Source organism: Rhinatrema bivittatum, chromosome 12, assembly GCF_901001135.1.
Source record: "Rhinatrema bivittatum chromosome 12, aRhiBiv1.1, whole genome shotgun sequence".
Classification (NCBI taxonomy): domain Eukaryota; kingdom Metazoa; phylum Chordata; class Amphibia; order Gymnophiona; family Rhinatrematidae; genus Rhinatrema; species Rhinatrema bivittatum.
The window spans coordinates 17735261-17751903 of NC_042626.1; the positions used below are offsets into that span (position 1 = coordinate 17735261).

General features: G+C 41.2%; 1 protein-coding gene across 5 annotated transcripts; it reads left to right on the forward strand.

The window, feature by feature from the left end:
- Nucleotides 1-768: 768 nt before the first annotated feature.
- TIMM17A (translocase of inner mitochondrial membrane 17A) lies at nucleotides 769-14879 on the forward strand. Of its 5 annotated transcripts, XM_029573501.1 has the most exons (7): nucleotides 974-1135; nucleotides 4212-4277; nucleotides 5791-5890; nucleotides 6922-6985; nucleotides 9141-9269; nucleotides 11636-11746; nucleotides 13314-14879. In XM_029573501.1, the coding sequence occupies exons 2-7, from the start codon at nucleotides 4228-4230 to the stop codon at nucleotides 13391-13393; spliced, it is 534 nt and encodes a 177-aa protein (XP_029429361.1). In that variant the 5' UTR covers nucleotides 974-1135; nucleotides 4212-4227; the 3' UTR covers nucleotides 13394-14879. The 5 variants fall into 5 exon arrangements, with proteins under 5 accessions (XP_029429360.1, XP_029429361.1, XP_029429364.1 ...); XM_029573500.1 differs by lacking the exons at nucleotides 974-1135; nucleotides 4212-4277 and adding an exon at nucleotides 769-946; XM_029573504.1 differs by lacking the exon at nucleotides 4212-4277 and having other exon boundaries at nucleotides 974-1113.
- The last annotated feature ends 1764 nt before the right edge of the window (nucleotides 14880-16643 follow it).

Here is a 16643-nt window from a genome sequence, read left to right on the forward strand (position 1 = left end):
TCCAGTTTTAGAGCCGTGGGCTGATTTAAATTTTTTTTTATTTTTAGTTATTTTTTACTTTTGGGACCTCTGACTTAATATCGCCACTGTACTGAATCGGCCTGTCAGTAAGGGGTAAGAGCGCGTCGAAAACGCGCGGCCAACCCCCCCCCCCCCCCCCCCCCCCGAAACTAATAGCACCCACGACATGCAAATGCATGTTGATGGCACTATTAGTTATTCCCGCGCCATTCAGTATGTAAAATGTGCAGCCATGCCGCACATTTTACTTTCAGAAATTAGCGCCTACCCAAAAGGTAGGCATTAATTTCTGCAGGCACCGGGAAAGTGTACAGAAAAGCAGTTTTCTGTACACCCTCCGATTTAATATCATGGCGATATTAAGTCGGAGGTCCCAAAGTTAAGAAAAAAATTTAAAATCGACCTGCGGCTCGCGGGTTGAAAACCGGACGCTCAATTTTGCTGGCGTCCGGTTGCTGAACCCTTGGCTGTCAACGGGTTTGCGAATCGACGCCGGCAAAATTGAGCGTCGGCTGTCAAACTCGCTGACAGCCGCCTCTTTTTACCGCGGGCCCTAATTTAAATATATTTTTTTACTGAATCGCGCGCACAGGAACGTGGCCTCTGCGCTCGCCCGCTCTCTCGCGACTTTTACTGTATCGGCCTGTAATAAGGATGTGAATGAGTGCGCTGCGTTCACGCAAAGGACAGCTTACGTCATTAAAAAGCGCCTGTTTAAGTACAACTAAAACATGCTCGCCCTTAACTACAACCTGACAGGAACAGCGGCGTCTGCTCCAGCAACCGGTACCACCAGCCAATCACAGGGTTCCTTTACTGCCACGCGCTTCAGCCCACGATCACGTGAGCTTGTCCAGCCTCTAGGCGGCAGTGACGTCAGTGACAAACCGGCTGCTGAAATGGAGGAGTACGCACGTGAACCCTGGTGAGTTCTCATTTCTTTGGTTTTTTTTTTCTTTTTGGAGGACCGCGCGCCCCTCCCTCTCCCGGGGGGCGCTGTAACGGCTGCGCTGAGCTTGAGGGGTGGCGTTTGCAGGAAATTTTAATATTAACGGCCGCTGCCCGCGTTCTGATATCAACAGCCAGTTAGAGGCGGGTTTTCTGCGTACATTCGGTGACTAAGGGGGTCACGTTGACCTTGTTACTGTTCTCTATGTGCTCTCTCCCCCCCATCCCCAAAGGTTAAAACATAGCATGACTGCCTTTTAAAGCTTACTATAGGGAAGATATATGTGAGAGCTTAATCTTCTGTTCAGGAGAATGAATGAGATAGTGAGAGCTGGGACGGTTCCTTAAAAAAAGAAAAAAGTAAGCACCCCAGCAGCACGTCCTCCCCCCCCCCGAAAGCTGCCGGTTCTGTGAAAAAAAACCCGGTCCTCATTGGTCTTTCGTAATTCTGAGTATCACAAAATCGTTTTCTCAACCTATGCAGGGCTTCTAAGATAAAGACAGGATTTTCATTATAAATTATAAAAAGAAAGTTAAAACCGGAGTATTGGAATTCTCTTGAAACTAGAAGGAGCTGGAGGACTGCAATGATTTGAAAAATTTAGGTTTTAAAGAAATTATTAAATGTGGATCTTTATGAAAAGCTTTAGGAGTAATGTTACTACCAATTTGATTGCTTCTCTCAAGATAACTATGGAATCTTCAGATACTACTTAAATACAATCTTGTTGAATCTTGTGACTTAGAGATATTGCAAATAAAAAAAAAAAATCAATTTTCAGCCTATGAAGCCTTGAAATTGACAGGCAAAAACCAATAAGTCTAGTCTACATGTTTTCATGATCTGCAATACTGCATAACCCTTGCAGCAGTTACCACCCTTTTCTCATATCTAAATGTGCACTTTTTTAAATTACCTTTTAACCCTCAGATGTGGTCTGTATCTCCAGAATATTCATAGAAATGACTGCAGAAGAAGACAACGGCCCATCAAGTCTGCCTAGCAAGCTTTCACACTTTTTTTTCTCCTCTCTCATACTTATGTTACTCTTGGCATTTAGTAACCTTTTGGTTCTATTTATTTATCAAGTTTTATATACCGTCATTCGGTTTTGCCATCACAACAGTTTACAATTTTCGATGGGTAAGATGTTAGGAGGTTAGGATGGGGATTAATATCATATTCATTTTGATTAACTCGTATTCAATGGATAAAGTGTTAGAAGATTAGTAGATGCATTGATATACAAAGAGCGATCATTTATACATACAGCGTTCATTTAAAGTATTATTAAGATTGAGGGGGATATTCTTAACGAAACAAGGGGAACATGGGGTCGGGAACGAGAAAGTTTCAGTCCAGATTTGTGTTATATTTTGGAGAGGGTGAGTATGAGTCATTGGGTGTTTTGGTAGGCTTTGGTGAACTTCCAGGTTTTAAGTTCCTTTTTGAAGGTTTTCAGGTCTGGTTGAGTTCTTAGTTCCGTTGGGAGGGTGTTCCAGAGTTTGGGGCTGCTGAGGGATATGGCTCTTTCACGGGTTGAGGTTAGTTGTTTGGAGTGCGTAGGTAGGATTTTCAGAAGGCCATTGTTGGTTGAGCGGAGGTTTCATTGAGGTGTGTGTATTTTTATTTCCCATCCACCCCCACCATTAATGTAACCTTTTGGTTCTATTTCCCTTCCACCCCTGCCATTAATGTAGACAACAGTGCAGGAACTGCTTCTATGTGAAGTATCTAGCTTAATTGGTTAGGGGTAGTAGCCACCGCAATAAGCAAGCTACTCCCATACTTATTTGTTTACCCAGCCTGTGCAATTTAGTCCTTGTTGGCTGTTATCGGAATATAAATCCACCTGTCTTCATTCCCCCCCTGCTGTTGAAGCAGAGAGCTACTCTGGATATGTATTGAAAGTGAAGTATCAGGCTTGATTCGGGGTAGTAACTGCTGTAACAAGCAAGCTACACCCATGCTTATTTGTTTACCCAGACTGTGTAATTTAGTCCTTGGTTGTTGTCTGAATATAAAATCATCTTTTCTTCATTCACCCCTGCCGTTGAAGCAGAGAGCTACACTGGATATGCATTGAAAGAGAAGTATCAGGCTTGTTTGGTTTGGGGTAGTAACCGCTGTAACAAGCAAGCTACTCCCCACTTTTTTGTGAATGCAAATCCTTTATCCACATTTCCTCTTGCCGTTGAAGCACAGGGCACTGTCGTAGTTGCATTAACCGTAAGGGTATTATCACCAGGTATTAGCTATCTTTCCTGCAAGCCACCCTCTCTTCATTCACATCCTCTAGACTTTATGGATCTCAGTGTTTATCCCACGCCCCTTTGAAGTCCTTCACAGTTTTGGTCTTTTTTATAGATAGAGCGAGTAATTAAATTTTAAATAAATATCACATTGGCAGGCTACTGTGGGAGTGTGTGATCTGCCATGGCTCATATTGTAGCAATTTTCAAAAGCCCACTTACACGAGTAAAGTTGTATTTACTGGTGTAAAACCTGATTTTAAGCGTGTAAATCCTTTCTAAAATCAGGCCCAAAATGAGCAGAACTCAAAACGTTCCCTGGTATGGAATAAGCTAGAAACCAGAAAACCAGTATTCAAATACTACTCCTGATCGCTCTTTGTGATCTTAGGCAAGTCACATTAAGGCCTGTATACTAAGCATTTTTGTTTATTGTATTGTTTTCAGGCAATATGTAATTTAATGTAACATTTATTACTGAGGCATATGCAATAGATTTATAAAAAGTGGGAATCTGAGTTTGCTTACTGATGATTCTGTATATAGTTATTTTGAGCAAAAGATAGAAGTTTATTATATATTAAGCACAGACAATTCTGATACCACTTTTCTGCACAGCAACTTTGAAATACATTTTTTTTCATAAATAAGCTCAGGAAACAAAAGTATAAAAGAGTAACAGAGAAATGTCAACCCACTTAATCCTTCAAAGCATTTTAACCAGTTATCCAGATAACTAGATTCTAAACAAGCATTTTGGGAAAGGGAATTCCATAGCTGCAGCCCTACACAGGAAAAGCCCTGGCTCACAGGGCCGTTGCAGTGGTATTAGATCTCCTAGACTAACCTTCAGCCTTGTCTTACGCTCCCCTCATCCCCTCCAATTCACACACCCCCACCCCCCAAGATTTCGATAATTAAAACTCAGTAATTATGATCACCTTCACAGTCTGTTTCTTTACCCTAATGTTGGTCTCATATTTCCACAGGCTGCAACACTACTAAATGAATACTGGCTCTAGATGTCTTAGACTTTTCAGTGCTGTGTCAAAAAGGTTTATGTTAAGTTTTTGGCATTATCTAATTTTCTGGATGTTATTTGTTACCCACCTAGAATGAAAGATAGGCTATAGATTTCTTAAATAAGTACTGCATCATCAGTAGGACTCTAGCCAACAAAGGAGGTCCAAAAAAAGGAATGACAAAATATTAAAAAAAAAAAAAAAGTAGCTCCTCTCTGTGTTATTATGCCACAATAATAATATCCACAATGTATATAATAACTTACAAAATTCTCAATCACCCACCATGGTCAAACTTAGAAATTAGAGATGGGATCATCTTAAGAATGGGCTTATCACATTGCTGAAAGCTCTGAATGTAATAAATAGTTACTAGCCCTTGAATTTAATCATTGGTCCTGAAATGTAAAATGTTCCTGTTTTTATCTTTTTGTATATTCTTTTAGATTGTACAATTAAAAAAAAGTGTTGCGTGAGACACAAATGCTGAAAATGTATTTCTGCCTAGCAAGTGAAACTGTTGTATGCTGAAAAATATCCTTGATTGAAAACTCACTGAGGAGGTCTTAAAAACTACACCATCAGTCAACTACTTACACCATTATGTGCAAGTATGCCATTCATGTCATTATACAAGTGATGTTCAAATCTGTGGATCCATCTAAGGATTCTCCCTGAAGCAGGAAGATTCCTAAACACAGCACATGGGAATACTTTCAACAAGATAAGTGACTTTTGATCAATTTTATTTTATGCCGGCTTCAATATCCTCAGTGAGGTTTCAATCAAGGATATCTGGCTAAATGAAGATATGGGTACTTATCCGGCTATATTCCAGGCAGCTAATAAGTTAGCCGGATATGTTAGGGTGTTCCATGGGCTGGGAGGACTTGATTTAGCCGGGTAAGTTATATGGCTAACGCTGATAGTCAGAATTAGCTGATTAACTTAGCCAGCTAAGTACCTGATTCACTAAGGGTTTTTCCCATAGACACAAAATGGGAGCAAAGCCTTAATGAATCTGGTCAGGCCAAGGAGCACTATTGAATATACCTCTAAAGTTAGCTGGATAGCCTTTACCATCATCGAGTGTGTTGGGTTAATTCACTGATTATGTCAGAGCCCTGTTGCTTGATATAAAAGGACTATGGGTGGATTTTGTCTTATTTTGTCTTTGTTCTGACTGTGACTACTGATTTTATGTAAAGGATGTGATCATGCTTATGTACATCGCCTAGGATATGGGTGATCAATAAATCCAAATAAAAGATAAAGATTAATTTCCTACCTACAGGGTATGTACAACTTTCTATATTCCTTGCATCCCTGCCTGTCTGGTAGAAGAAACAAGAAGATCTTGTGTCCCATCCCCAGAGCAACTATCAGTAAAAAAAAAAAAAAACAACCAAAAAAACACTGCTTAGTGGCTAAAATGTGAAGGAAAACATGCACTAATGTGAGAGTCTGTGGAAAGAGAAACAATTAACCTAAATTCATTACTTTGGTTCTGTGCATTAATTACTATGTTTGGGTTCTTTCTCTTTAGTCCCTGGCGGATAGTAGATGACTGTGGTGGTGCCTTTACCATGGGGGCCATAGGAGGTGGCATCTTCCAGGCTGTGAAAGGTTTTAGAAATTCTCCAGTGGTAAGTTAAGAGAATATGTCGCAAATGGTTTGAGCACTGAAATTGTTTTATCTAGGCTATGTTTCCATGACGAAGGCTTGGGAGTACCCCCTTCTCAGGGCAAGCGACCTCACTGAAGACAGATCTCAAGTTCCAGATGCATCAATCTCCATTGTACAGCGTGGTCCAACTCCCACATGCCTCCGTAGTGGTCGAGTCGGCCATAAAGAAGGCTAAAAAATTACGCCTTCATTCGAACACCCCCCCCCCTCCAGGTCATGACTGTGAATACCTGGGTGACTTCGGCAGAAGAGCATTCCAGATGGGTATGCTGAATGTGAAGATCCAGCAGCACCAATTCTATATCACTCAGTATCTTTACGAGTGCCTTCAGTCGCTCATGCCCCGTTTTACTGCCTCTGCGCCGAATGAGGCCCCACCACAACAACTTCACGACCTGGAGGAGGGACTAAGGCATTTATTGCATACAATATATGAGGCCTTCGAAACCTCCGCTCATACCACAGCAGGAGCCATAACCACTTGGCAGATGGCATGGCTTCGGGTCAGTGCCATTCGAGAAGACATCCATGAGAAATTGGCCAACCTCCTCTGTCTCCCGGACAATCTCTTTGGAGACAAGCTGTGTGAAACTGTGGCCCAATTAAAGGAGCAGAACATAGTGGTCTTGTCCCTGGCGTCTCCCACCGAGCAATCCTCAGGCAAGAAGTATTACCCATCATACAGAAAGACCTATTTCCGAGAGACAGCCGTACAGGCCATATTCATCGTACTGTTCGCCGCCTTATCCACAAACCCAGCCACAGCCATCACAACAGCAGCAAAGTTGTGCCTGGCAAAGGAGCAAGAGACAACAGCAGAATCTGGAAGTGGCTTGAGCAAATGACTAGAAAAGAAGATTCAGTATCTGTAGATGGAATGTGTGTATATTCTGTCTTGCATGTTAACTTGAATAAGAGTACTCCGATGTTGTTTTACTAAGGTAAGCTAGACCACAAATCCAGTATGATTTCTGCTTTGCTTTGTTTCAGGGTGTGAATCACCGTTTGCGAGGGAGTATGATATCCATCAGAACCAGAGCACCACAGCTGGGAGGTAGGGGACTCCCAATCCTATAGCCAGGCTTTTTTTATTCAGCAGGGCAGGAAAGAGGCCGCAGTCCAGCTGTGGGGAAAGAAACAAAATAATGGCTTGCCCAGGATTTATTTTCTTTCCACATCTCTCTGCTTCCAACTGATGCCTGACCCTTGCTGGTTTCTGGCAGTAGTTAGAGAGCCACTGGGAATGTACAGAATTATTGCAAGCATGCATCAGATAAAATAATTTGTAAATGTACAAAAGGTATTGATAATAAATTTAAGTCCTTTAGGGCCTCATTTTCTAAAGTATCGCAGGCCTGCGATACTTTAGAAAACTGCACTAATGGGGGGTGGGGGATGAAGCGGGGGGACGGTCCTGCGCTAGCCAGCAGCGATCGCACCGCCGTGGTGTGATCGCTGCTAGTTTCGCACCCAGTAGCGCCACCATAGAAGGTGTAGCTATTGGGTGCGAAGTAGGATGCGAAAAGGCCCTTACCTTTTCGCAGTCCGCGGAGTCGGCCCCGGTGACGGCCAGACTCCTCCTCTTCCGGGGCAAACTCCGCCCCGATTTAGGTAGTGCAGGCATGCACTACCTTCGCAGGCTTGCGCTAACAGTGCAAGCCTGCTGCGATAGCCTTGGTAAATAAGGCCCTTAGTGAGCTATATCTCAATATTGCTTTTTAAAAATGTGGTTGTGATATAAAAATCAATGAATTTCCTTCCTTCATTCTTCTAAATTTCATAGGAGTTTGGTAGGAAATTGTTGAAAATCATCTCATTTTAAGGTAAATATCTAATGACCTGGGTCTCTGGGACATTACATAAAGCTGAAAAAAATCTGCAGAATCTGTAAACAGCTAAGCATTTGGAAAGTATCCCTCTAGAAGTTAAGTGGTGAAAGAGTCTGTTTAAAATGCTTATTAAAGTGATGACTGCTCTCTCTGCCAGAGCAAGTAGGAGCTCTCAAAACCAATCAGATGTATGTATTAGACCAGCAGTTCCCAGACATTTTCTGTTTGAAATCTACTGGGAAGCCCTGGCAAAACCACAGGACCCATCACTCCATCACATCACTCCCCTGACACCCCCCCCCCCCCCCCACGTACACACACACCATACATACATAGACAGTTTTAATATTATAAATAAGTTGCTGGGCAACCTGGGTGGGCCACATTGGTCTGTATCTGCCATCATTTACTATGCTAAGCTAGTTTAAACTAAGTCTTCACATTTTGAAATTATGCAATTAAAATCAGACACTTTGCTTTCACTTTACAAAAACATGGGTCTACTGACATAGAAACTTAGAACATGACAGCAGATTAAGACTACAAGGCCCATCTAGTCTGCCCATTTTCCCTTCCTGGTGAATATTATACTTGAATTCTGGCTTTTTCTTCACTTTCCTGCACCTACAGATCCTCTGTGCCTGTTCCTTTCTTTCTTAAATCTGATACTGTTTTATCTCTGTCTTGTACACTGTTGCTCCTCAGTGTACCCAATTTCAATCTCATGCAGTGACCTCATTTTAGAACTTCCTTTCCACAGAAAAATGTTTACTACTTTTGCATTATTTATACCTTTGCAGTAATTTAATGTCTCTGTCATATCCTACTTCTCCTCTTGGGTATACATATTTAGCTTAAAGCTTGCCTCATAGGTTTTATAGTGTAGACTCCTCTGAAATTCCTTTACCTATATATCCTTTTAAAAACAGAGCCTCCAGAATAGGATACAATATTCTAGATGAGCTCTCACCGTGACGACATCACTTTCTTAGTGGTTATACTTCTCCCTGGGCACCCTAGAATTTCTCTGGCTCTTGCTATTAGCTTTATAATTTGCAGTCTTGAAATGATCAGATATGATTACTCTAAGATCTCTCTCCTGTTTAGTGCACATCAGTACCTCCCCACCACTATCCTATTTGCCAAAATTATGTATTGCCCTCTTTGATTTTTGTGCCCAAATTCATGTCTTTTTTTTTTTTTTGCATTCAATTTTAGTTGCCAAATTTTTGACCACCCCTCATTTAAAATGCTCTTAATAGATTTCCATTAGGCCTTTGTGGTTTCCGATCAGATCCGGGTTTTCTACATTTTGTTGGTGCAGTTAAAGAGAATGAGTGTGGATGTTTTCCATTCATCTGGATTCTTGCCTCTTTTCAGGCAGTTTTGCAATCTGGGGTGGTCTCTTTTCCATGATTGATTGCAGCATGGTGAAGATGAGGGGGAAAGAAGACCCCTGGAATTCCATTACAAGTGGTGCCTTAACTGGTGCCGTACTAGCAGCACGTAGTAAGTCTTCCTTACATCTCTCACTTGTCTTCTGAATAGCCTCTATTGTTTTGCTTTTGTAAAATTATTTCTCATAATTGTATTAAAGCAGCAAAATCATCATCCACAACTAAAAAGGTAACCTTTTTTTTTTTTTGTAGAAGTCTCATAAGTCCAGCAAAGTTTTGTGATGATTTTATTTATTTAACTGTAATAGGTTTCAGGCCCTGAATTCTGACTTATAGTTGATGGAGAATGGAGGCTGAGGGTTCGACCTGTCACTGGGGCTGTTACAGAGGATGCTTCATGAGTCTCTGGGAACAGTCCTTTTTTTTTTTTTTTTTTTTAAATAATGAATATAGGACTATGGAACACAAGCAAAAAATCTCTTCAGAGATTCAGGTGATGAAATACTCCAACATACAATTATTGTACTTAGCTGAGGGCGAACAGTAGAATCTATTTTGCATTTCTTAGATACAGTTCACTGACCAGAGGATTTATAGTGACCTGGAAACCCCATTTTAGAAGCACCCTTACAATACAACATTAAACTTTTAGTGATTTCTCTTACTGAGGCCTTCCTCTGACCAAATTTCCATTCCCTCTGGCTCCTTGGCATAATGCTCTCCAAGCCAGTATTCTCTCTCTACTCCACTGACGTCTGCTCTGATAATCTTTAGTTCCAGTATGTACCCAGATCAGTCCAGACACCTGGGTTTTGCATCCCTGCCAGCAGATGGAGATAGTGAAACTTTCTCTGACACTGTACGTATCTCAGTGTGCCACCTGCAGTCCTTCAGTATTTCTCTGTTTCCAGCAGGTGGTAGATGGTGCAAAACCTGGAGTCTGGTGAAAATAAAGAAATCGGAAGAAAATTTCTTGATGCTCCCAGGGAGTTGTGTGGTCCTGGTGGGGCCATTCCCCCCCCCCCCTTCCCCCTGCCCATTATAGTCAACCGCTCATTCTGATGGTTTGTATGATTGCAGAGCTGACAGTGGGTTTTCCCCGCTGTTATATTTACCTTAGTTTCTGGGATGCGGTTTCCAGTTGGTTTCAGCATCACCACCTTCCTGTTTGTTGAGGGGGGGGGGGGTTGTTGCTGTTAAAATTATTTGCAGTGTTATCATCTTTGCTTGGGTACAGGTCAATACTGAAGGACTGCAGGTGGCACACTGAGATACGTACAGTGTCAGTGAAACTTTCTCTGTCTCTATCTGCTGGCAGGGATGCAAAATCCATGAGTGTGGACTGATCTGTGGTACTACAGGAACGAAAATTAGCAAGTAAGAACCAATTTTCCTTTAAGCAGTCTAAGGTCATATATATGAATAATGTAAGGAAATTGCATTGTTGGCTGTTTTAATGTTGCAGCAGCTGGCATTCTGTAAGAATACCAGAACAGGCTATGAGATGTGTTTTCATTCACCACTGACAAAGAATTACATTATCCAATAACCTCTGCCAGCTATAAACCAGTGTGACAACAGGTTGTCAGCCACAAGCCAATGTGAGATCTCTCCTATCAGCCATCCTGACACCAATGATGTCTGCTCCTGTGTGAAATCACATCTGTCAGCTAGAGTGACATTTTTCCTTTTGGCTACAGTCCAATAGGACATCTCTTCTGTCAATTATAAGCTAGTTTGACATCCCTCCTGATGGCTGCAAGCCAGTGTGACGTTTATAGGTCGTTCCTTGAGCCTTACTGTCAAATCTGACAATGGGATCTGTGTGATCTCAAAAGCTTGAGTGCATCATGTTAGAATAGTTACTATGTTGGTCCAATAAAAGGTATTACAGCCTACAAATAATCCAGTTCTGTTAATATTAATCCCCAGATCAGCTCTCGTACAGCTCATTCAATCATATCCTCAATACTTAAGTAGAAAGTGGAGGAATATCTTGTTATTCCTTCCTTCTCAAGCCTTGGGAAATCTATTAGAGATGACCAAGAGAGTAGGAGGGAAAGGGGAGTTAAAAGTAGCAGCTCCTTTTTCCCTTTCTCAGCACTTTACCTCAGTAACACTAATCCTCCTACCTTCCATTAAAGAAAGGTCACTCAGAAATATAAATTATGAAGAGAACTCGTTAAATAGTAATTAAATATAAAAGTACAATAGTACAGTCTAAAGTAGAGGAATCTTGACTTATTGTAAAAGGAATGCGTAATTCTGTCTGCTCAGAAAACAAGTTGTCAAAATTCACTAAATGGGGGGGGGGGGGGGGGGGGAAAGGATTGTCACAGATACATAACCCATCTTTCTCTCCACACTAGTTAGATGCTGAGGAACTTTCATTCTGCTTTAAAAATGCTACATTAAATATCTCTGCAGTAGTGAAAATGACTTTCAAAGGCACTATTTTCTTTGTCTTATTTTCTATAGATGGGCCCATTGCCATGGTTGGCTCTGCTGCTATGGGAGGTATTCTTCTAGCTTTGATTGAAGGAGCTGGTATTCTCTTAACAAGATTTGCCTCTGCACAATTTCCCAACGGTGAGATTCTTGAGTATCCTAAATTATGACTAAAATCCTTTTCTCTTCATCCCTTTTTTCTGAAACATGAGCATACATTTCTGACCATGCTGCAGTATGTAAGCTACAGATATGTAGGGAGTAAATTACTCTTTGTCCCCTTTATTTCTTCTGGAGGAACCTCTTGCTTATCAGTGTCCGAAGGAGAATCTGATAAGGCTGAAATCTTTAGTGCCATGTGTTAAGTGATTAATAGGCAATGGATTGAAGGTCTATCAAGTCCAGGCCCTTTTATGTGCCAGATGGTTTGCTCTTGCAGCAGGCAGTTGCCATTTTAAACTTTTTAAGTTGTATATGCAGATTTAGTCAACATTTTCTTTTTTTAAACTTTTTATTTATACAATTGTGCATAAGTACAAACAAAAATAGCCAGTGCAGTACAGGTAAAGCTTTCTTATGAAGATTGAAATAACATCATAAGAAAAACTAAAGTTCATAAATCAGTATCAGTTAGCAAGCATACAATTTTTCTAATATCTTCACAAAAATAAAATATTAAAGCCTTAATTCTGAACTACATTAGACTTTAACTGTTCAAGAAGGAGGCAATGGTTTAATTTCTACTGATAGGTTAGATGTATCTGCTTTATTAGAAAACTCTCGGGAGAATATTGTGACTGGGAAAACCTTGATAGTTTATTTTGCTATGGAAACAGACAGAGATTTAGTTTAGAAACTTTTCTTCAAAAATAGATTTCTTCCCTTTTTAGGGAAGAAAGTTAATGTTTTTCCAGATCTTTCTAAACATACACAAATGTGGCAGAATTTTTTTCTTCAATTATAATCCCAAGTGCTGGACTTGGGTGCATCTTTTTCTCTTAAATTTCCCTAGTCAGAATTCTCAAAGTGAAATGTGTATGTTTGCTTTGAAAATGCTCAGATAATTGTGCCGATACACACACTGGTTAACTCACACAAAATTACACCTCCTATTTAGAGGGTGTAACTGGGGTGGGTTAAAATAAAAAAGTATGGGGCAGATTTTCAAAGGGTTACACGCATATGTCCCGGGGCTTGCAAAAAGGGGCGGGGCCTGAGCCTCCAGGCACAGCCGCCATTTGCCGCTGAGACCAAGATTGTGGGTCGGCCGGTGTGCGTAAGTTACGCCTGCCGGGAGGCAGGCTGCGCGGCTCGGTGCGTGCAAGTTGCACAATTGTGCACCCCCTTGCGCGCGCCGACCCTGGATTTTATAACATGCATGTGGCTGCGCACGCATGTTATAAAATCGGGCGTAGATTTGTTTGTGCCGGGTTGTGCGAACAAATCTGCCCCTATATGTGTATAAGTTCCATCTTTGCTCCCCAGAATGCCTCTCTGGAGTTCACATAACCAGATAACACACACTGTGCCCCTGGCTATTTTATAAAACACGGGCTTATGCTAGTAAATGGCTTTGAAAAGTCAGCCCTAAAATATAAAACTCTGTGACATAGCCCTCATCTTACACACATATTTACACAAGAGCACCCACACTTAGTTCTTTATTTGAGGGGGGGTGTTCTTAATGGTTGTATTTCTTGATTTACAGGTCCTCAGTTTGTGGATGATCCCTCTCAGTCTCAGTTGCAACCTGCCTCACCGTTTGGAGATTATAGACAGTATCAGTAGAGGAGCACACCCTATAGCCACACTTCAATACTGGACTGCTGTTTTCCATAAGGGCGGGCTTATGCTGATGCCTGAACTCAAAAGATCTGGGCTAAATGAACAAGAGGATATCACTAGAAGAATACTTTTTATTGCAAAACATTTTGAGAGAATTCATTATATTTATTCTTTAAAAGACTGTACTCACTGTAAAACAATTATGTGTGTTCAGTGTAATGTAATGTGCACAGCAGATGAGGACCAGATAGGAAGAGGCAGAGCTATTTTGGATATACACTGAATTTAAATGCTTTTTGGAACTTTGCTCTGGATATGGAATTAGCTAGTATGTGTATGTATGTTAAAGTGAATGTAAACCTTTATTGTCGCAAACTTTTCAGAAAGGCTGCCTTCTGAAGGATTCCAGTTGAGTTTCTTTGTGCTTCAATATCTCACTTTTAAGGATGGCAGCTGTTTACAGTATCTCAAACTCCTCTGAATCGTATGAAATGTAATGAGTATATTGGAGGTTTAATCATGTTCCACCATTCAAATCAAGCTGTTTTTGATGATTGTTAACTAAAATATTACAATAATTAAACAAATCTGCTTAAAAATAACATTCCAGTGGAGCTGACCAAAAGTCAGATGTGTTGTAACATGCAGACAGGTAACTAGAAATCAAACTGTACTAGGATCTGAAACTCTCACTGAGATTTCCTATATTGGAGTCCACCAGTGTCAACATGTACTGCTATCATATAGCACTTGAATCTGTATGCCTTTTTTTATTTTTAACTTAGGCGTATAGCACCTAGAACTATCACACTAACTTGTCCTCATTCGTTGGTGGCCAGGTCCAGTGGGACACTAGAAAATAAGAGATCCAAAACAGATTGTGTCAGATTCTCTACCTCTTTGGCAATAACCTCCCAATACCTCTTAATCCACAGGCATTCCCACCACATGTGGAAGAAATTTCCCTTACAACTTCTCTGATATTTTGAATCTGAATTAATTCTCATAAAATTAAGCTTGACTGGTGTCAAATGCATGCAACACTAATTTGTAATATAAGAATGTCTAGACATATTTCTTAAAGCAAATCTTATAGTTAGTATTTTATGTAATGAAGCACAGGTTATTGTTGGAGGATGTTCTGCTAAGTTCCATTATTTGTATATGTGCTTGGAAAATTTTAATAAGATGTGTTACAAAAAAAAAAAAAAGGCATCACAGCACCAGGTTTGGTGGCTTAGTGACATTGCCATACAGTTGCACCGGGGTATGTTCCTGGCTCAGATCTTCTGCATGCCAGGTCAGCTGGGGCTGGGGATGCTGTGAAGGCAGTGTTTACTGCCCCTGGTGGGGAAGGAATCTTATTATCATGCAATGGTGAGCCTAGTAGGGGGCGATGATTGCAGGGTTCCGGAAGGAGCCCTGGGGCATGCCCCTGGCTGAAGGCTGTTGCTGTAATCATGGAGCTAAAGTAAGTTGGTAGATAATTAAAAAAAATAAATAATAGGGGAAACAATCCCCAAGTTGTTCTGAATGAAGGTTCATGGCAATAGATCCTAGCCCTGGTTCTGATTGAACTGGAAGCCCAAAGGCACAGGTCAAGCTGCCAGATCAAAAAAAAAGAAAGTAATGGAGAAAAAATATCAGCCAGATTTTAAAAGGCCTGCATGTGTAAATCCCAGTGTTTACACGTGTGGCCAGGTCTTGTGTGGGCCGAGCGAATTTTCAAAGGCATCTGGTCATGTGCGTAAACCCCGGTATGTGTACAAGTGCCAGGCCTCGTCAAGGGGGTGGGCTAGAGGGGCCGAAGGCTGGCTGGGACAGCAGCTATTAGCCACTATCCCGGGGAAGCATGCGCCGGCATAAATTACTCCTGCTCCTGAGGAGCAGCAAGTAATGAAATAAAAAAATTCAGGGCAGGTAGATAAGCTTTAGGGATTGGGGAGGAGACAGGAAGGGGAAGGAAGGTTAGGCAGGGGGTTAGGGAAGTTCCCTCCAAGTCCGCTCCTTAATTGAGAATGGACTGGAGGGAACTGGGGAAGGCCCGAATGCATCGCCACGCGGAGTTTGCATAAATTCTCCCCCGCCGACATGAGCATGTTATAAAATCAGTGTGTTCCCGCGCACGTTATAAAATCTACTCCTAAATGTAATTCTTAAGACATGAAAGAAAAGCTAAACTATTTTGTTCTCTGTGATAGTTGTAGGGCAGTCACTGGACAAAAAGTCATTCTGGATAAGGGTTGCTTTTGGCACCTCCTTCCCTTTCAGGCTTGCATGCTTGCAGACTGATTAAAAAATGGGGTTTGGTGTGGTTTTTTCTCCCCCTCTTGATAATGTGGTGCCTAGGTGATCACCCTTCTTAACTTAAGTGATGGCCCTAAGTAGCAGCGTTAAGGTATTACTTTGTGCCAGCATTAGGATCCTGCTGCTAGTGTGACTGTCGTGGCTCAGAGGAGGAGAGTTTCTGCCCAGCACTTGTTTAGATATTTAACATGGTAATTATTTAATGGTAAACCTTAAAGGACAGGAGTTAAAAGCATTGACCACTCAAGTACCGAATCTTTCATGGACAGTTTTTCTGAATACAAAAAGTGATTCAATAAATACACAATAAAACCAATAAACTTTCTTGTAAGCGTTTCTTACTGTCAGAATTATACTGTGCTATTTTGGAGCTAATCTATAAAGCTTTGCTGGTAATGAGTACTACTGCTAGTGAGGTTTATGGGGAGGGCAATTTTCAACGACTGACAGCCATGAACACACCTTTCCCTCTCAAGGGCTCGGAGAAATTTTTAGTCTTTTTCTGTGGAAATCCCCTTGAAAATTTGCCCTTATATGACCTTGGGGGTCTTCCTGTTGAATTGTTTTTGAGATTTTCCATGCTTCCAGAATTAGCTGAACTCATAAGAATGTGCCATATGCAAGGGGCTGGCACACTCAACTCATACTATAAATACACTGGGCCTTATTTATCAAAGGATTCTTCCTAGATATAGAATCGGAGATAACGTCTAATAAATTAGGCCTACTTTGCATGAGTAATCTTGGGTATTATTAAAAAGGATTTTTGCAATATTGATAATAAAAAATCTTTCTAGAGTAGACTGCTGGAAAGGTATATCAAGCTAGCTTTATAGGATCTCATATGCAAACGGAAGTCCAGTTTCAACTGTTGGCTGCTTAATGATTAGGGTTCTAGTTCTGTTATTTATATGCCACCTGTATACAAAATCCCTAGGCAGCTACC